Genomic DNA, 20,886 nt, shown 5'->3' with positions numbered 1-20,886 from the left:
TCTCTTACATAAAAACTTAATAAGGGGGAGGGAGATTGCAATGATTAGCAAGCAACAGATTAGAAAAAGCAACAAGGAAGGTACAAATCTAGTCAACCTGAGGGGGCGCTGGATCTGGTGTTCACTGGTGGCATGTCAGGCTGGCATTCCACATCAAATGCCAGTTCTGTCCCATCCCCCTGCTAAGGTGCCCGGGAAAGCAGCAGCAGATGGAGTCCTTGGCCGCGGCTCTGGCCGAGCTCGGCCTCAGCTCACGTCCAGCTGGACAGTGAACTGTCAGAAAACTTCACTGGCCTTCCCGCTGTTCATTTGACTTTCAAAGAAATAGGTTTTAAAAAAAATTAAAGGAGCTCCGAAGGGAAGGACACATGGCAATCAAAAAACAAGGGCGTGACAGAAAAACCGTACCGGCTTCCCCCTGTACTGTCACTTCAATAAGCCTTTTAAACCCATGTCTACTTAACCCTCCTAACTGGACACATTCCTCATTCTTTTCACTTAACACGTGGATTGACAAGCAAACTAAATAAAAGACATTTTTTCTGGTCCAGCTACTCATAACGTTTATAAACTGCAAATTGCAATATGGGCTTAGTGGACCGGGTTTTCATATTCTAAAATTATTTTTTAAAATTACCTGATTAAGAAGAAATAGAAAGAACCATGATAAAATTCACTTTAGTTAAATTAAAGTCAGGAATATGAAGACCGGATGAATTTTTCTTTAATGTCCAAGTGTCACTTATTTTCTTCATTTTTTGCCAATTTTAGCATTCATACTGTGATACACTTGTGTTGGACAGCATAGGTAATTACAAATACAATTTATGCACCAATCAACCCTTAAGTATCCTTTCAAATTCCAAAATGGTAAGGTCAAATTTCTGATTTTAATGGAGAAAATTCTTAACTTCAAATGAGCATTTACAATCTGATCTTAAAGAGAGCTGGAAATGAGATGCAGGAAGTGGAGTTGGCACAATCTGCACAAAAGCACTGAGGAAGAAACAGAGCCAGCCCAGGGCTGCGCATCACGGTGGCCCGGCCCCTAGCTCTTCACACCTACACACCCTTTCCCGGTCTTTATTAGCAAAGGGAGATATTTAAATTCTATGCATGCTAAGATATACCCAGAGGCCATTACTGTGTTTCGTCACAGTAAACACTGGATTTTTTGCAGGTCAAGTGGCACAATGAATTCTTGAAAAACTTTAATATGACATTTTATATTACTTTGCCAGATAATACAAAAAAAGACAATGCAAAATGAATATTTATTTTCATTATTTTAAAAAAGCACATTTATTTCACAATCCAAGAACTGTAAAATAGCTACTCTTTTAATTTACAGAAATGTGGAGATTTTTCTAAATGTCAAAATATACATGTTGGATGTGATTTCGCAATATAAGCACCAAAAATCCGGAAAATATACAAAAATTATTTAAATGCATAAATAATTGCATTTACTCATGACCCACATTCACTTTGAGGAAAGAACAGTACAAGATATCTCATGAACACTCCAAAAAAAAAAAAATCTATGAAAAGCTCCTAACTTGGTTTTCAGTGAAATAACAAATACTGCTTTTAGGTTTTAGCGCAAGCCATCTAAAAGTTAGGCTCAAAATTTAACTACTGCCTTATGTTGTTAAAGGTATTTTGATCAGTCAATTTGTTCATGTTCCAGTTTAGGAGACTTTACAAACAACAGGTATTTAATGCCCTAAAAAGACTGGAGAGACAATGAGAGAACAAAAGAAAAACTAACTCATTTAGTGAACATCTAAAGTTAAAAAAGAAAAACACCACCAAAAAAGGCTAGATCTCCTATATTTCTATGCGGAACTGGGCATAAGGTCATTCTGGGTCAATAAAATTATTTTTAAAATGCTATCAGTCCATTCAGTAATTACAACTTTTCTAAATATACCACGATAGCTTAGGGCAATAACTGCTATTATGAAGTTACACAATAGAGAATTAACTTTTCAGTTACAAATCAAAATTATTGTGCTACTAAAAAATGCCTCTTTCCATGTCCCAAATCTAACTGATCTCCATTTGGTAAATGCTGACAACTGAATCATGACAACCCATGCCAGCATGGCTCTGCAGAAGTCCCGGCCCACGTGTCCTCCCTGCCACCCCACAGGCTGGGCAGGCCTTGGCGCAGGCTCCCCATGCCGCCTCAGCGCTGCCAGCTTACGTAACAGGGTACTTCAAAAACAGGGGGAAACTACAATCAAAGGTACGTTTATTTCGATGCCAAAAAAAAATGAAATCCATGTACTTTTTCATGAGTTTTCCACAAACGTTTTGAAGATCCCATGTATGCACCCTCTGCTTCACATTTAGCTAAACCTTATATTACACTTTCCATGAATTCTTGAGGTTCTGCATAGAATCACGTTATTCATATTGAGAAGTTATGCTTCTGAATGCCAGTTTACATTTATATATTTACTTTTGAATGAATATATTTAAAAAAGAATTTCATTGTGCTTTTCATGTTTCTGATGTAAGTTTTCATATCAAATGTGTTACTCCCCTTATTTCTTGGGAAGGAAGGAAAACAATAAGCGAAAAGTTACATCAGGAGAGCTGGACTGTAAAGTAACATTACACAATGAGCCAAATCTCAATTGATATGGTCATCATAAAGGATCTGCATACACACTAACATAAACACATATGATTTATAGAAAAGAAAACCAAGTCTCTTCTCTAAGATCTGGTACTATCCCATGACAGATGTTCTCAGCAACCAGTATACATGTCAGTACAGTTTCAACAATCTGGTTTTCTGTCCGTCTGTTTTCAGAGTTACAGCGCATTACCTCCAGAGCAGTCTGCACACTGTTCTCGCAGGGAGATCCGCTTAGGAATCAGTGACGCGCTTGCTGGGCTTGACAATTTACAAAGATATCCATTTACGTTAGTAATAAATACTCCCGATGGCAAAAGACATAATGCTCATGCGTACACCAAGACTGTGGCATGCTCGTAAAATATTTACACATGGTTTCTCCTTTCGAGCTCAGCCAACAGCGGCCAAAGTGGCTGCATTCCGGGTTCCATGCTTCCTCGTCAGTCCTGCTTCTGGGGGATGCATCCTTCCATCTCCACAACTTCAGGCCATCCCTCGTATTTGTTGGTATCCTTGTTGTTCTTTATGTGCTGTGGAAACATTGGAACAGTACACGTTTAAAGCACCTTGGGGGCCTGCTGAGTGATTAGTACCGTACCTGACCTGCTTTCACTCCGGCAGCGCTCGCGGTCAAGGACAAGTTCATACACACCCCTGCTCAAGACACTAAACAAGTAACCCTTAGGACCAGCACAACATGGCAGGTCTCCAAGTAGCAGCTAAAAGAAAATTCCATCTTTTTTTAACAGGTTATTTGTTAGTCAACAAGCAGAATTTACACTCCAAGTCCCTAAGCTGCCCTAAACCTGATTATGAATGAAAACCATTAAAATCCTTAGTAACTTAATGCTGCCCTAAAAGGCATGAGATAAAAGCAATTCCCACACAGAATTATTAAGTTTTGCATTTTAAAAGGTGTCATGATTATTTCAGATACCTAGAGTACCAAGAATTTATGAGCAATACATGAGCATATGAAGATGCTTCAAAAGTTCACAGAAAAATGGAACTCATTCTACTGTTCAAAGAAAGTGGAAATTCCCCATAACATGCCTTTTTATGAGCTTTTAAAAAATATCCTTGTATTATGTTTTATTTAATATTCAACTGACTAAAATGGGAACAAGTACTCTAAGGTTCTGCACAATCGCTACTGTCGGTAAATGATAAGAATTTGAGCTACTAACCTGTTCGAAAGGGCTTTTTGTCTTAATGCCCTTCCCACCACAGAAGACCCAGTTATCTCTGAAGCCCAGATTAGTGATTGAAGAACTGCCCAGCTCTGCAATGAGCCGCCGTGCCTCATCATTGAGTCTACAGGACGGAAAGAAAAGGCCACAACAATCAACACAGGTTAGAACCTAATCCAACACACCAGTCCTCCCAGGACATCCACCATGTCCTGTGACATGAAATGAGAACCTAGGAGCTTAAACAAGGGAACATAAATAATCAGAGAAAGGTTTTTTGAGAGTAACATTCCCACTGTTAAAATTCTTTAGTAACAAACATACATAAGGTTTTAGCAAGTATCTTTTAGGTAACGTTACTCATCTTCACTGATGATTTCAGTATGTCCATCAAATGAATAAGGGTCATCATGCAGATTTTGGATAGCCAGTATCTTTGTAAAACTAGTGACCACTAATTCCTTTGTAAATTCGATTCCAACAGAATAAAGTTAAATCCTGCCTGAAATTTAGATGCTTCTAACCCTATGGTTAGAACTGAAAATAGGGATACACATTCTACTCCAGTAGTGATTGCTAAGGGGTTAATTAAAAAAAGGAAATGTTAATCACATAGCAGCTAAATGTACACTGCAGGGGAAAAGGCAGGTTAACTACTTGGCAAAGTGTTAATTGAAAACGCCATGACAATCTATGTAAGGGAGGGCATCTGACCTGGGGGCTGAGACGCCGGCTAAGCTGTCTGTGCCCCATATTAGAGTGTCTTGGTTCAATTTCTGGCTCTCGCGCCAGAGCCCAGAGGCAGCAGACAATGGCTCAGCAGTAGGTCTCTGCCACTCTTGTGAGGCACCCATCTCGCATTCCTGGCTTTCAGCTTCAGCCTGGCCCACTCGTGGCTACTGTATTGTGGAGAATCAACTAGTGAAAAGGAACTCTCCCTAGTAACTTTCTCTGTAATTGTGGAGTTGATATTTGAGGGACTACTTCAGATACTGCTTGGAATGTTGGGATCCCATCTCGGAGTGTCTGGCTTCAAGTCCTGGTTCTATATCTCAGCTCTGCTTCCTAGTAACACACACTATTGACAACAGTAGTGAGGGCTGCAGTGTGGGGGTCCGCCCATCACAGGGGAAACCCGCATCACTTCCGGGGTCCTTGGCCTCAGCCTGGCTCAGCCAGGCAGCTGCAGACACGTGCAGAGTAAACAGAATCTCTCCAGCTCTACATAGCAACTAAAGAAATAAAATGTTTCCTAAGATTTTGTGTATAACATTTTATTTCTGTTGAAGAAAAAATACTTAGACGCAGAAGTAAAAACTGAACAAGCTAACTAAAGGTAGTTGCGTATCCCACTGCCCCAAAGATTTTCTACGTATCAGGTAGGGATTTGGTCTGCTCAGACTTGAGGCAAACCAAGTTAACAGGGAGGCTGTTAAGGAAGGTACCTGTCTGTTCATTCCAGTGTTGTTTCAACTATTAGCGGCTTTAATGTATTAATGCAAGAAACAGGCCACAGAATGGCTTTCATTTAACTAATTTCAAGATAAACATGATAATTAGTCACAAAAGCTTTTTACAACAGGAAAGAATTACAAATGTGACTGAACTTTCATGATTTATGTAAACCAGATGTATAGAGCAGAACTATTTTAGTCACAGTTGAACACTTGCTGGAACAAGTTCACAAAAATCAGCAGTAAAGCCACGAAGCCAGAGCCCCTGGGATGCTCAGACTCTGCTACCCGCTGCGCTCACGCACATCCCCCCCCCTCAATAAGGAGTATAAAATTATGCATCATGGGGCCTGGCACAGCCTAGTGGCTAAAAGTCCTCACCTTAAACATGCCAGGATCCCATATGGGCGCCGGTTATAATCCCAGTGGTCCCGCTTCCCATCCAGCTCCCTGCTTGTGGCCTGGGACAGCAGTCGAGGACGGCCCAAAGCCTTGGGACCCTGCATCCATGTGGGAGACCCGGAAGAGCTCCTGGCTCCCGGCTTCAGATCAGCACAGTACCGGCCTTTGTGGTCACTTGGGGAGTGAACCATCAGACGGAAGATCTCTCTGTCTCTCCTCCTCTCAGTATATCTGACTTTGCAATAAAAATAAATCTTAAAGCAAAAACTATGCATCATAATCCAGTGACCTAAAAAGAAGTGACACGCCTCTGGCCAAAGCAGCACAGCGTCTGCTCTCGGAAGTTCCTGTGACTGCGCTCGGCCAGACCTGCAAGGTTTCATCTTTTGCCCGTGGTTCCATGGAGCCCTGGTCGCCAGACCAATGCTCACGAGAAGCAGCTGTTACTTTCCACCTGCTGCTCACCTGATAAACAACTGTACTAGCAGAGCGCTATCCCAAAGCACTGCCTGGCTCTATGTCCTTGTTTCCAAAAGGTGTTAGGATGCCGGCGACAAAAAGGCTGTCCAGTTCGACTCATGCACACAGTTTACCCACGTGACCTAGATTCTGGAGACTTCTGCAGAAGCCTTCACTTGTGTCACTTGCACGGGATGAATCCGTGGGTAGTGCAGGCTCACGGGGCAGCTGAGTGGACGGCCTCCTGCAGCAGCCCTGGGATTCATTCACAGTTACATCCCAGAAAGTTCCAGCCTGGCGCTGCAGCTGCCTTAGGGGTGGCTCACACACACCTAAAGCGAGAGCTGCATTCAGACATGACAAGGGACTGCTTCATACACAAACTGCAAGCAGGTGGGGCTCCTACCAGTTAGCAAAATCTGATGTGAGAGTTTTCTATCAACTGAGAAATCAATGGGGAGTAAACGTTGACTTTTACACTATTACTGTTCCACTTCATTTCTGATGCAGAGAAGCAGAGAACTCCCTTCCACCTGCTGCTTCATCCCCCAAATGTGTCCCCAACAGGCAGGAACTCAAGCCAGAAATCCCGAGGGCGGAAAGACTCCCGTGCTGGAGGCTCCCCTGCCAGGCTGGCGTGCACATGCGCAGGAAGCTGGCGTGCGGAGAGGCGCTGGACTTGCGCACAGGCACTCCCATAAGGCTCTGGGTGTCCCAGCCAATGGCTTTGGCCACTGGAACAAATGCCTGCCCGAGTGTTCCACTTTCACATTTCACACAATTGTGATCATTACGATTTGTATAAATAAACCAAGCCAAATACAGCCACAGGTTTGGAAGCAACTGGAGGATTCGGCTTTACCTTTCAAATCCAGAGTGATGGCACTTATTTTAGAAGCACCATGGCAAACAGGAAGATTAAGACAATAAAAGTTAAATATTTCAGTTTTCAAACAGCACAAGAAAATGACAGTCCACGATGATTCCAATTCCAATTCCAAGCAAAGTTCTAGAATGGCTGGGAACAAAGCCGTCCTGTGAGCGTCAGCAGGAAAGCAGAGCACAGGGGCCTGGTGGGGAGAGAAGCCGAGCCGGCCAAGGGACTGCAGCTTCGCAGGCGGCAGGGCAGGGCACCGTGACGAGCATGAGAGAAACAACGAACCCACATGGAGGCTCTGCCCCCAGGGACACTGGCAGCCATGGGGAAAGTAATTTGTGAAGCCAATTCACTTAGAGGAGACCCTGCCAGGGCGGGCACACTGCCGCTGGTGAATGTTCTTATCAATGATTTGATTTATACACAAAAAGGACTCCGGAGAGAGACTTCACAGGACAAATGTCACAAACAAGACCAAGTGGCTCCAAATTAGGAAAATCGATTTTAACAAGAATACATGAATAAAATATCCTTCATTTAGATGAAATAAAAGTCAAGTTTTGAATACGGAGAAAGATCTTACTTGGCAATAATTGAAAAGTCCAAGATCAAAAAAAAAAGCTGAAAATTTAACTTGACCAAAAACTCATGAGCCAAAAATGCGATATGACTGTTTAAAGAAAACTAATACAACACACTAGCCTGCATGAATATTCAGAGAAATGTAATCTCTAAAACACGCTAGCACTGCACCTGCACTGGCCAGACCAGCACCCACACTCCTGGCAAGGCAGCAGAGGGCTCCAGCACCCACACTCCAGTCCCCCACAGGTGACTTTCTGGTTCCTGGGCAGAGTTTCCAGATCCTGGGTGGAATTTCTGGCTCCTGACTCCAGCTCAGCCCAGCAGGGGATGCTGTGGTCCATTTCAGGAGTGAACTAACAGTTGAGAGATTTCATTCTTTTCTCTTTCCGTCTTTCTAATTAATTAGTTAATTAATTAATTGGATTTTTAAAAAAATCATGCTATACTCATGTGCAACCTTGTGATTTTTCAAGCTTTTGTAGCTAAATCTGCAAGAGGTATTTTTTATTCTTGATAAAAACATCTGGAAAAACACAGAAACTAGTTTTTGAAAAGAAGAACATCAAAAACCACACCAGAGGGGTATGATGAACACTTATTTTTTTAATAAAGTTATAATTGAAGCAGTATATTTTTGGAACAGCAGTAAATGGGTCAACAGAAGAGAACAGAAAAAAAGAATTCCAAAGGCAAGGCCGAATCTACACAATACCCCAGGGCTACGCAGACCTTTGTAAGTCACAGGAAAATTAAAATTACAAAGGGATTTCTAAAAAGATATGAAAACAGTGAAATCACTGGAAGAGAAAATCTACCAAAGTATCCAAAGATGGAAAAATACTTCCTAAGTACAAGTAGAAGAAACTAAAGAGAAAAATCTGCAGCTCTAACTACCTAAGAATTAGTGTAACCTTCCCAAAGTCAAATGCTATCTAACTCAGTAAAATCAAGAGGGCCGTTGCGGCACAGTATGTTAAGCCTCGCTGGCATCCCACATGAGCTTCTCCCTCTCTGCTTCTGCTTCAGCTTCCTGCTCATGTGCTTAGGAAGACAGTGGAAGATGACCAAGTACGTGTGTCCCTGCTACGCACTAGGCACCCAGGTTTGAACTGGTGCATTCCTGGCCATTGTGGTCATTTGGGGAGGGAAACAGCAGGCGGAACACCCATTTGGATGCCACATCCTACTGCAGAGTGCCTGGGCTCACTCCCTGCTCCACTCTTCAATTCCAGCATCCTATTAACTCACACCTGGAAGGCAGCAGTCATTATTCAAAAGGCTGGGTCCCGTTCACCAATGTGGGAGAGCCAGTGCAGGGCTCCTGCCTTGGCATGGCTCAACCCAGGGAACGTTGTTGTAGGCAACTGAGGAGTGAGCCAGTAGAAGCAAGAGAATTCTCTGTCCCTTTCTCTGTTACCTTTCATGTAAACTAATCAAAATTAAATAAAGGTGAACTTATATTATGAACCATAAAAATATAACTAAGCAGATCAATGTCGGAAAAAAATTTAAGGGTTCCAAAAACCAGAGTTTAAAAGAAAAGCATAAAGTGTACATGTCATGTGATTCTAATTCCACAATATATCCACGATAAATATTTGTATACAAGGATAGGCAGGAAGTAAACAGGCACAGGCTAATGCTGTTTCTTAGTCCATTATGCTCCCTTTTACAAGCGGTCTTCAACAGAACAGACTGTTTAAACGTGTACTTACTTGGTAGCTCCATCATCGTAGGTTCCCATCAGCACTATTGTTCCATCTTGTATGCTCTTCAGAAACTCAATAAATGGTGCCACATCTGAAGGAACACAAGTGAGGCACTTGTTTTAAGCAATTATTAAGTAACCACCTTGATGATTTCCAAAATCAACAGAAAGGATGATTTCTCCATAGATTTGCAGTTTCTAATGTACAGTAATCCAAACATCTGTCCCTTACAAACTCCAGGAGAAGCCTACAATTCTCTACTCCTGACTCACGCTGTTACTTTTGCACTGTTATGCCTAGGGCTGAAGGCCAGAGGAAGGACACACAGCACAGCAGGTTAAAGCCTGACATCATGGAAAAGCCACAGGGAAAAGATCTCTCCGAGACAGAGACGGCGATGTGAGAAGCCAATGCTGGCAGCCAGGAGTTCGCATCAGAGAGCAGGAAAGTCACCAATTCCCTGAACTGACACAGTCCTGGGAGCGTTTTCTGGGAGGAGGAGACACAGGCTGCAAGGAATTCTCAAATATCTGTCATTTTTTTAACCTAACAATTCACACACTCACAAATATAGAGGCGTTTCCACTAGTCACCAAGTGATGACAAAAATTTAGGTTAAGTTATCCCCAAGCCCCAGACTAACTACGGCAAACACTAGATCCACAAGGACTTCAAAATAAACCTTTTCAGTGACTACAAGCTGGTGATGCCAGATAGACAGGTTAACAACCACTGATCATTTTTTTTTATCCTGAGTTCTTTACAATGTGAGGATTCCTTTCAGCCTCAAGTCTAACACTCCGTGAAAACCAGATGACTTCAGACTTACTCAATTTCCTTTCACTACAAGGATCTTCTCTAATGGATCAGGTTCTCTGTTAATGCCATTTTCAACTCAGAAAAATATAACAAAGCAGTGAGCAAATGAATTCCAGACTAATGCAAAGAGGGCTGAGAGCTAAGAAATGCTCGAACCTCATTTGAGAAATAAAATAGTACGAGGCACCCTATCACAATCTGCATGAATGTTAGAGACAGAACTGCATGAAAACCCTCAGCCTACACCCCAGGAAGCCTACTGAACAGCCAGAGGGCTCCGGGAATCAGGCGAGAGGGACACCAAGGCCTGTCCTCCGGCTCATGCACACAGCCACCTTCTCTGTCCTTCTCCGGGGTCAGGTCCTGTCTGCTTGCTGGTGGCTCCCTCCCAGCCCAATCGGGGAGAAGTAACAAAAACAATCTACGGGTAATTATAAATCCAGGCAAGAGAGATTTTTATTATTCCGTCTCTCACACATTCCTCTACACTAATAGTTAGCCAGGAGCTAAAAGACTAAACTGGAAGGGATAAAACAATTACTGCTTTTTCTGAAACCTGACAGTTTATCCTGTATTCCTAACTCTGCAGGCTCTGGGTCAGCACTGCGCTGCAGTGGGGAAAGCCATTCCCTGGGACACAGGCACCACGTATGAACACAGGTGTACTTGGCCTTCACTGAAGCGCAGCTCACGACAGCTAAGGAAACGTATCAACCCAGACGTCCATCAGCAGATGACAAGAAAGCGTGGCATTTAAATATGCTATGGAATACTACTCGGCCATGAGAAAAAGAATGAAATCCTGTCTTTTGCAACAAAATGGAAGCAACTGGAAACCATTATGCTTCATGAAAAAAGCTAGTCCCCCCAAAATAGATACTGTATGATTTCCCTGATCTGTGGCAATTACTACAGTCTCAACAATGTAATTTATCTGAATGAAACTGACATTCTGATACTTGATTATTATTCACAGCCCTTGTCTGCACTCTTGGGGAATGATGACTTCCTTTTTTCTCTCTGCTACTGAACTCTTTACCTAATGGAGTGTTCAGCCTGGAACTGTGAAGCAAAACGAAAGCATGCTATTACACTCAAAAAGAGAAACAAGAACTGAGGAAGGATGAGGAAGGGGAGAACGGGAAGTAGCACCATGGTTTCTGAATCTGTATTTGGAGGCTCATGAAGCCGATTTGCTTTAAATAAATAATTTTTTAAGAATCAGTTGGACCAGTTGGACTGGCTGTGCCAGTCTTGTCTTTTTCTAAATCTCAGGCACAGCCATAAAGAAGCCTAGCAGAAAGCACGACTCGGATTATTTTTTAAAATATCACATATCAGTATATACAGTTTAATCATATACAGTTTAATGACTAAATATAGCTGGACATTTAATAAACTGATACAAAACGAAACACGAGTAATACCGTTACTGTCATGAACAGACTGCATTGTGTGGAGGTGATTAAGAGTGCCAGTAGTTCTCAATCCACGCATTCACTCACCTCCTCCCCACATGTCAAAATACTTCGTGTCTATTACTTCTCCTGTTTTTCCTGAAAGAGAGTGAATTGGTATCAAATGATACAGCTGACAAACACGAGACAGACGATCCTAACCCAAGGACTGCTGTGATTACTTGGAGAAAACTTAAAATGGAAATTGTGTCTAAAATGTATTTCTGAAGAATAATTTTTAAATAAGACTCATTAAGCTTTTCAGCCAAAGAATGGCAAAGGGGAGTTTATTGCTGGTTGCCAAGTATATTTCCTCTTCAGGTCTAACTACCCTCCCTAAGGACTATGCAAAACTCTACACAACTTACACACACACACACACCCCTCCGAACCAGATGTCACTTTCTACAGTAAAATCATCTTTTATAAGCATGTACACTTTCTCTTTGAAATGTAGTGTTGCTATTAGTCATACAGATATTGAACCTTTCACCTAAGACAAGAAAAACACAAATGCAAAACCATATTCTGCGTTGTGAAAGCTGCGAAGAGTTCCTTACACTCTGAACTGGAGGAGACAACAGTGGCCTCTGACCAGCACGAGGGTCACCGTGTAACCAGGCCTCGCTCCAGGGATACGCACTTTCACATTCAGTTTTTCAAGAATATCCAACGCGTTTACCATTTAATCGGAACAATGCTGAACGTTTCCAGCAAAGCCCTACTCTGTTTCTCCTCCTTCCTGACACAGCAGCCCAGCGGCCTCAGTCCCTCCCTCCCTCCATGGGTTCCCACAATAACACTGCAATGGATCTCAGCTGATAATCCCATAAGCCCACAAAGCTGTGACACTTCTGAGAACATTCTATGAGTATTTAGACACAGAGTCTCCATTAATAAGTGTGTGTGTCTCTATGTGGGTTGGGCAGGATTTAGAATTCAGCACCAAGGGTGGCACACTGTAGCCTGATCCTTCCAAGTTGGCGTGCATTCACTTTGGGGACACAAGAAGACTCCTCACTATATTCAAAGCCAAAATGATGCTTCTTACCATTTGCCAAGGCAACATTGATTCCTCTTCCAACATTATTCTTAACGCCACTCATTAAACTGCAGGGAAAGTCAAGACAATGTCAGAATCAGACACTGCACATACGTCACAGAAATAAAGTCATGCTGAAAACCCACAGAAACAATTAGGGATATGATATACACAGACACACAGTAAGCCGTTCCGTGCCACAGGGAAAATACAGAGTTTCTCCTAAGTCAGAGATGGCAGCACAACCCTGAGCGACTTTAAAGCTCTGTCCGTAGGCAGTATTTCGCAAATGGAAATATAGCAAAAAGCTCTGGACTGAAATATTTCCTATTGCTTTACACTGGATTATAAAATACCACCTTGGAAAATCCTTAAAACACCAGACCACTGTGTGCATGCCCTATACTGTTTCAAGAGATTATAATTACCTGTAACAGACAATAGCCACTCTGAGACATCAATATGACCTGAGAGAAAGGGAGATGACGAACGAACCTTTTATAACCTCATGCAGGAGTGGGATACGCCCTTTTACTCACTGAATCAGACTTCTCCAACTGTTTATGCTAGTCACAAGATGGCAGCATCAGATTACATACTCCTAAGTTGAATCTGCATAATTCACATTTTCTCCCTCACTTTAAGTGTATTCTTTGATCCCACAAATGTTTTCTGTAGTTAGAGCAATCACTGAAAAAAAAAAAGCTGTGCCAAGAGATACATGCACAGACACTATACATCATGCAAAAGGTAACCCTAAAAACTGCTCATGTAACTTACAGTAACCAGAGAGGGCCGGGGCTGGGGCCCAGCGAGTGTGCTCTGCCTGTGGAGCCTGCATCCCATAACCAGCCGTCCAAACCCCACCTGCTCTGCTCCTCCCCCAGCCCCCTGTGACTGAGCTGGGGAGCAGCAGGTGGCTGCTGCAACCATTTTGGAGTGCAACAGCAGGGGAGACCTCTGCTCTCTGTCCTCCCTCCTTCTCTGAAGCTCTTCCAAAGAAATAAATGTTTGAAGAAATGAGCAAAACAAGAAACAGATAAAGGCAGCTACAGAGAATAAAAAATAAAGTGACATATTAAGAGCCCACCTATGAATAAGTACAGTAAGAAATAACCCGATTTTAAAACATAGCAGGGCAAAGGCTTAGAATAGACATTTCTCACAGTCAACAAGCACATGACAAGAAGCTAGACATCACTAATCAATGGAGAGTCACAAACCAAAACCACAGTGCAACACCACTTCACCCCACTAGAATGGCTGCCATCAGGAAGCTGGGGAAAATGTGGGAAACTGGAACCCTACTCCCCGGGAAGGCAGACTAACGCAGTCACACGGGGAAACAGCCTGGCCGCTCCCATACCCTTACAGACACCATGGGAACCAACAGGTAGTTCCTTAGGTATAAAGGCAAGCAGGTTCACATCACGCCAATGTCTATAAAACCAATGCTGATTACATCCAAAAAGCGCAAACAATTCAAATGTCTATTAACTGATGAATGGGTAGGTAAAATAGTGGATTATCCCACAGGACGGAATATTACTCAGCCATAAAATGAAGTACTGACACAAGTTACAGTACGGATAAACCAGAAAATACTGTGCTGAGTGAAGAAACTGACCGCAGCAGACCAAACACCACGTGGCACGACTCACAGGACATGTCCAGCACAGGTGTCAAGGCAGACCAATGGCGGCTGGGGCTGAAGGACCACGAGAGGGGAGAGTGGGGGCCAGCTCTCACTTTCCTTTTTTGAGATGTAAAAATATTATAGAAGAGATCCCACGTTATCTGTACGCTGTTAAAAACCACTAAGAGAATGGCACGTGAGTTATGTCTTCATGCCAATTAAATGACAGACATAAAAAGGCCCTTGCTTTGCCACATGGCTAACATGACTTCCAACGAGCAGGGAAATTTCAAGGGGATTTGCTCTACCGCTTTCACAAAAGCAAATATTAAAGAATATTAAAGAATTTCTTATCTATTGGACAATATTATGATGTTAAAAAGGGTTACGATTAACTTCTTGAATTGATAAGTGACGTTTCCAAGTCGCTAGCTTTTTAAATTCCGCTGCTGCACTGTATAAACTTGAGTCTACCATAAAGGAAATACAGGCAAGGAGCAGCACAATGACACAGGCTGACCACAGGGGGGCAGCAGCAGCTTGTCAACTTTAAAAACCAGATCTTAACAGGAAACAAATGGAAAACCAGTGAAGAATTAACACCCATAAAAGCCAGTTGCCTTTACTAACAGGAGATGAAATATTTTATCTTTCATGCACATGAAGGTGCCATCCTCACCCTGCATCTGCCTCCACCAAACATCTAAGGGAAATGATTATATAATTGGTGACCGTATTATAAATCTTCAGTTCGTTTCTCTATGTTCTTGCGACTACTTAATTAGTGCAAAACAGGGTTTAGCAAGCTACAGTGCATAGGCCATATCATCAGTTATACTTTCGTTTGTTTTGAGGGTTTATTGATTTATCTTGGAAGTCAGTTACGGAGACAAGATGGAGAGATAACGGAGCTCTTCCATCCACGGGCTCGCTCCCCAGAGGACCACAAGGGCCAGGCCCATGGCTTGGCCAGCCTGACGCCAGGAGCTTCATCCACGTCCCCTGTGTGGACGGCAGGGCCCACGCACTTGGCCTTGCTTCCACTTTGTCCAGGCCACTGGCAAGGAGCTGGACTGCAAGTGGAGCGCCCAGCACTTGAAACAGAGTCCCTAGGGGATGCCAGGGTCGCGGACGGCGGCTGTGCCCACTACGCCACAATGCCAGCCTGCTTAACTCTCATTCTCCAGCTCTGTCCCATCTCAAGGCCTTCCACCACACTCTGCCTTCCGCTGCCATGTCCCTCCCCATCTCCCTTCCCGTGCTTCCGCTCTCGCGCTCCACTCTGCTGCCCAAAAGCCCTCCCCAAGCCCTTAGTGTCACACAGCACATCTCACGTCACGCCCACTGGCTCTCCTCATGGGGCTGCCCTTCCCAGCTGCGGCTGCAACTTGCAATGACTTAACTCGCATTTAGGATTTCACACTGTCACCTCTGCTAGCCTTTTAAGTTCCATGACAAGAGAGACTGTGCTTAACAGAAATATGCTATGTCAGTGTATGAATCAAGGTTACAAAATTTAGACTTTGAAAAGAAGAAAGAAACCTTTAGGCTTTCAATACAGAAACATGCTGGAAAAGGACCGGACTGTGAACTGGTCCCCAGGGAGTCCCCACTGTGGATCCCCAGCCAATTATCCTGCCCTTCTGCCGGGTCCACTTACTTGCATGCCCGGAGGCCTAGCTATAAAACCCCACCAATTACATCATCTCTGGTGGGAATCCTAGAATGATTCCTGAAATGAAAGCTGATAGGTGGCCTGCCTCAGTTTAATGGTCCAAGAAACTGTACAAATTCTACATGGCATGCCCACCATGCTAGAAGCAAATTCCTCGGCTCCAAGTTCATTTTTTTCTTAACCAGGATCCACTGCCTACAGACGCCCCTCCATCCCCCTTGTTTTCTTTTGACTTACATCATCAGCGAACAGAAAACCTGTTACTAAAGAAACGAGCCTGAAGCCATCCTCTTGTTAGACTTGCCTGCTGTGAGGGGGCAGTCAGGTGCTCAGGAGCCCATCCGTGGGCAGCTATTCTCAGAGAACTTTCCATCGTTAGACACAAACCAGCGGCCTCTCTGGCCAGGCAAGGCCAAAAGGAGATGGGGATGCGTTCCTAAAGGGCTCGCAGCTTTCTGAACTACAAGTTTTCTTCTTAGCAATATCAAAACAGAAAACTACTATAATGAGAAATCAGTAGATAACACATCAACTAAGAATCATCACTAACATAAAGAAAGAAAATGAACAAGACCTTAAAGTTCATCTACTTGCTCAAATGCTGAATTCGGCAAGAGAAATATTCCACGAGGCTTGACACCCTTCCCCTAAAGAACTTAAGTGCAACGGGAACCAGAACAACAGTGTAAGACCTTTCACGATAAAAAGTTGAGATCCCAAAAGAGCTGTGGGGAACGGCTTAGCTTAGGATGGCCTCCTCTGTAAAACCACCTTACTCGACGCCATCATTTACTGTGTTACATAAAGTTTAAATAAACTCACACACCTAGTTCCCTAAGCGACCAAAGACTGAAAGCTACCAACTAAAAGTAGAGTTTGCAACAGCAGAGGCAGGCACTTGACACTAAAAGGGACAGGTGACCCTGACGCAGGTAGGACACAGACAAGCTCTGCCTAGGAGACCACTGAGCCTGGGGCTGGGCGGTGTGGGCAGCCACGGAGCTAAGGTCATCACGCTGCTGTGAGGCTGGACCGTGTCACACTCGACAAGCAGCACTCCAACGCAGAAAATGACAGGTGGCACTTGCTAGGGCAGAGTCCCCTCCTGGGGCGAAGCTGTCAACAGGACTCTTCCACAATGGAAACACCCTGTGTTGTTGACTCTGGTGGCCAGGAACCACATGTGGCCACTAAGCACTTGATGTGGAGACTGTAACACAGCAACTAAGGTTTTAATCTTAATTCCTTGGACTTTCTCCTTCGTGGTAAAGATCCAGAGGCAAACAGCTGCGTGTGTCTGGTGGCTACCAAACAAACGGTGCAGCTCCAGAGAACTCAGCTCCCTTCTCCAGTGTATGACCTGAGAACTCTGACTCACTGAAGCCGTGAGAAATAAACTGCTAATGAAAACTGAAATCAACCTCCCTTAGTAAAGGCATACTTAAGACATTTTCAGAAGATCTGCTAAACTCAGCTTCAACTGACTACAATTTTTTTTTAATTGATTTCAAAGGAGTGAAAGAGATAGAGACAGACTTGCCGAGATCTCCCACCCTCTGGTTCTCTCCCCCAGCTCCTAGGGCGAGGCCAAGTGGAGGCCAGGACTCCCATCTCATCCAAGTGTCATATGGGGTAGGGCAAGAATTCCAAGATTTGAACCACCCCCTGCTTCCTCCCCAGGCGCAGCTTAGCAGTAAGATGCAATCAGAGGAAGATCAGGACCTCACACTCTACACTCGCACTCTGATACCAGAAGTGGCCACCTCAAGCAGCAGCTTAAACAGTGTGACAAATGCCCACACCCTGACCACACCTGCAATCAACAAATACTTACATGTTATCTTCTAGGCAGATTTTGGGTCCCACCACGTTGGCTGCTCCGCTTGCCATTTTAAAAGCAAAGTGCTTCTCAGGGCAAGCTTTTGAAATTCCACATTTATATCTAGGAGGCTTTGTAGCTTCAGGAAAGAATACATGGTGTTTGGGTTTAGTCTGGTTAGAAAGTAAGTCAACATATTCTAGAGTTTGTTTTGTGTCTCAAGCCACAAGGATTGTGTTAGGTAAAACATCAGGATAAGTATATTTTCAAACACCAGGTAAAATTTGTCTTCCAAGGGTTTCAGAAAACTACAGACAACAATGTACAACAAAAAATGATCTCCTGGAAACCAGCTGTTAATGGCCAGAAATGAACCAGTAGCATGACCCTGCTTAGCGTAAATACTTTCGTCCATTCTTGAGTCTACTTTTCAACTTCAGAATGCAGGCGGTCTGGGGTGTCCTCTAGGACCTCAGCGAGGAGCCACTGTCCCACTAGCCGCCCAAAACCTGTTTGAAGGAAAAACTGTTCATTCCTGCTTCACTTCCTGTACTTCAACACTGAAACTGTACGGCACCAATGAGACAAAATACCTGTGATGAATAAATATCGGGAATATTAGGATGCTCAATCAAAAAGGATCCTTTTCCCTTGGAAAATCAATTTCTAGAGCAGTTTCTGCTGATACTGAACGACTGAGATTGCTTGGATATAAGCTTTCATCTGTCTAAGTCACTTATAAAATAGTAAGGAGGAGGAAATACTTACCACGTGCAGCTGCATCCAATGCTGATCTTGCTAAGGAAGAAAAAAGTTATCTTCATTAGAAACAACGACCCAATGGAGAAGAATCAACTCTTCAACCGCTTTAGAGCTTCTAGCAGGATTTAAATATAAAATCATGTGAATGTCTGCTCAATATATAATAAAACACGTATAACACACATCTAATACATAGTGAGAAAGTAACTATAAATGACACGAATCATCATACACCACATGCACAGGCATCAGAGGGCAGGATTTCATCAGTGCCTGGACTTTGTATTCCCACCTTCACAGCTTCTGTTTTGGTTATTAAGAAAGTTAAATCCCAACAAGACTGGCAGCCTATGAATCCACTTTTTGGTGACTGGGAATATAGACTTGGTGAACACCACAGTGTTGCGAAGTTGCTGCTGTTTTGGGAATGGTGTTGGGTACATCTGACTTCCAAGCACCTGAGAGGTCGAGCTGGGAGACTGGCAAGATGAAGAGGGTGATAGAAAGCTTTAATTGCTCAAAAATGCAATGTATTGGGTGTATTAAAAAAAGGAGGTCATTGCTAAGAGTGTTCTAATTTATCAACTCGAAGAAGCCAGTAGGTCAAATCTTAACTTGAACATAAGAGATCTCAACTGGCAATTTATCATAATTAACACAGAGCTCTTTCAAGGCACCTGCATCTGATCCCAGCCCAAGGGACTAACTCAGACCAAAGTAACGTGGACAGCCATTTCCTGACTTGGTTAACCATATGCAGCGTGATGATCATCAGCCAGCTGTCTAGCCACATATAGTCACTCAGCTTTTAGTTCTGTAACATTTTAGATATGAACTTCCTGTAAATCCAACACTCAAACCAGAGGACAGAAACTTAAAGCACACAATATTTAAATGACTACAAATAGGGCAACGATCAAGTAAGTAAAACCTGAGTAAGTCAACAGAATACTCTGAGTACTGCACATTGTTAAAGTCACCAAGCCCAGTGTGTGACCAGCAGCACCAGGGCTAGCACGTCTCTCCTCTGTTGTAGCAAAAGCGTCACCCCCAGACCTGGTGTTGACTTTGGTGGAAGGGCACCGTTAGAACCAAAACTCTGGTCCACCTGACCAATGTAAGACGCTGTGGGGAAAACAGAAGGCCCCAGCAGAGTTCACCCAACGGCTCATCTGCATCTGCCTAGCACTCCGGCAAGGACTTCAGCACATATTAATAACTTTATCAGGATTGTTTTAAAGGTAAACTGGAGGCAGAGAAGCTGATCTGATTTGCTCTAGGTCATCATTAGTAACTGGCAGAACCAGATTTCAATGACGTATCTCAACCCAGCAGGCAAACTCATTTCAACCACTGCTAAAAATGACAATGTCTGCGGCCTTGGGGTCACAGACAAAACCTGCTGCTTCTAGCAGCCGTGGGCAGCCAGGACAGGAAAGCCTGGGTTGAAGACAGGGACAGGGAGTTCAACAGGAAGGATGCTGCGAAAGTGATCTAGGCATAAAACATAGGAGTGTGTCCTCTCACACACACAACACAGCGTCATGACTGGCTTTGAGAAAGGCAGACAAAAGCAGCCAGCTAAGGAACCAGCATTAGCAGGATATCAGCATGGCCTGGGCGTAGGGATCACAGGAAATTCAGAGATACCATTTAGGAACCTGGCTTCAGACGCATTAATTTAAACATTCACTCGCATGAGCCAGTGAACAAAACATCTATGCACTCAAGATGTTTACCATGTGGAGAGGAGACGGGCTGGGGATAAATGCTGAGTTCTGTGTTGGATGTGTTAATTTTAACAGACTTGGGATCCAAGTGGAACAGGTTAGGGGACAGCTATCCATGGAATCTAGGATTGGAATAAACTGGAAAATCAGCCCAAAGATGAGGCATCCGGGGAGAGAGCATATGGCAGACAGGGACCGAGACATCAATAATCAATAATGATCAAAGCAAAAGAACTGTCAGAACCTTGACTGGCTGAGGAAAAGGAAGTAGGCATGAACCAGGGATTAGTCACTCGACCAGTTAAACCAGCTTGCTTATCAAATTCAAGAAAGAACACGCAGCAACCGTTCCTCAGTTTCAGACATTTACTGGGCCACAGCATGGGGAAACCTTGCTTACTCATGAGACCACAGCCTCCATTTACAATTTATGTACAGAAAAACAAAATGGTTAAAAGTGAAATAACTCTTGTGAAAATTTTATTTCCACTGCACTTCTTCCTAATCAGTGCATGCCAAAATTCCAAATCCTCTACCAGACCTTGAATACTGAGGGTGTTAGCACCTAGCAAACAGGTAACCTCGCCTTCTTAGGGCAGAGCATGCTTCAAGCGCAGACC

The 20,886-nt window shown here is 43.5% G+C and overlaps 1 protein-coding gene across 1 annotated transcript in view; it reads right to left on the bottom strand.

Annotated features, from left to right (window-relative positions):
• Positions 1–2,678: 2,678 nt before the first annotated feature.
• Positions 2,679–20,886, bottom strand: part of FAM3C (FAM3 metabolism regulating signaling molecule C) — a 36,184-nt gene continuing 17,976 nt past the window's right edge. The window contains exons 4-10 of the mRNA XM_058654935.1: positions 18,543–18,572; positions 17,790–17,913; positions 12,654–12,712; positions 11,651–11,701; positions 9,333–9,417; positions 3,838–3,964; positions 2,679–3,180 (exon numbers count right to left, since the gene is read on the bottom strand). Of these exons, the coding sequence (XP_058510918.1) occupies positions 3,091–3,180; positions 3,838–3,964; positions 9,333–9,417; positions 11,651–11,701; positions 12,654–12,712; positions 17,790–17,913; positions 18,543–18,572 (566 nt within the window). The 3' untranslated portion in view covers positions 2,679–3,090. The remainder of the gene's footprint in view (positions 3,181–3,837; positions 3,965–9,332; positions 9,418–11,650; positions 11,702–12,653; positions 12,713–17,789; positions 17,914–18,542; positions 18,573–20,886) is intronic.

Source organism: Ochotona princeps, chromosome 25 (assembly GCF_030435755.1).
Source record: "Ochotona princeps isolate mOchPri1 chromosome 25, mOchPri1.hap1, whole genome shotgun sequence".
Classification (NCBI taxonomy): domain Eukaryota; kingdom Metazoa; phylum Chordata; class Mammalia; order Lagomorpha; family Ochotonidae; genus Ochotona; species Ochotona princeps.
This window is presented reverse-complemented; position numbering and strand designations above follow the sequence as displayed.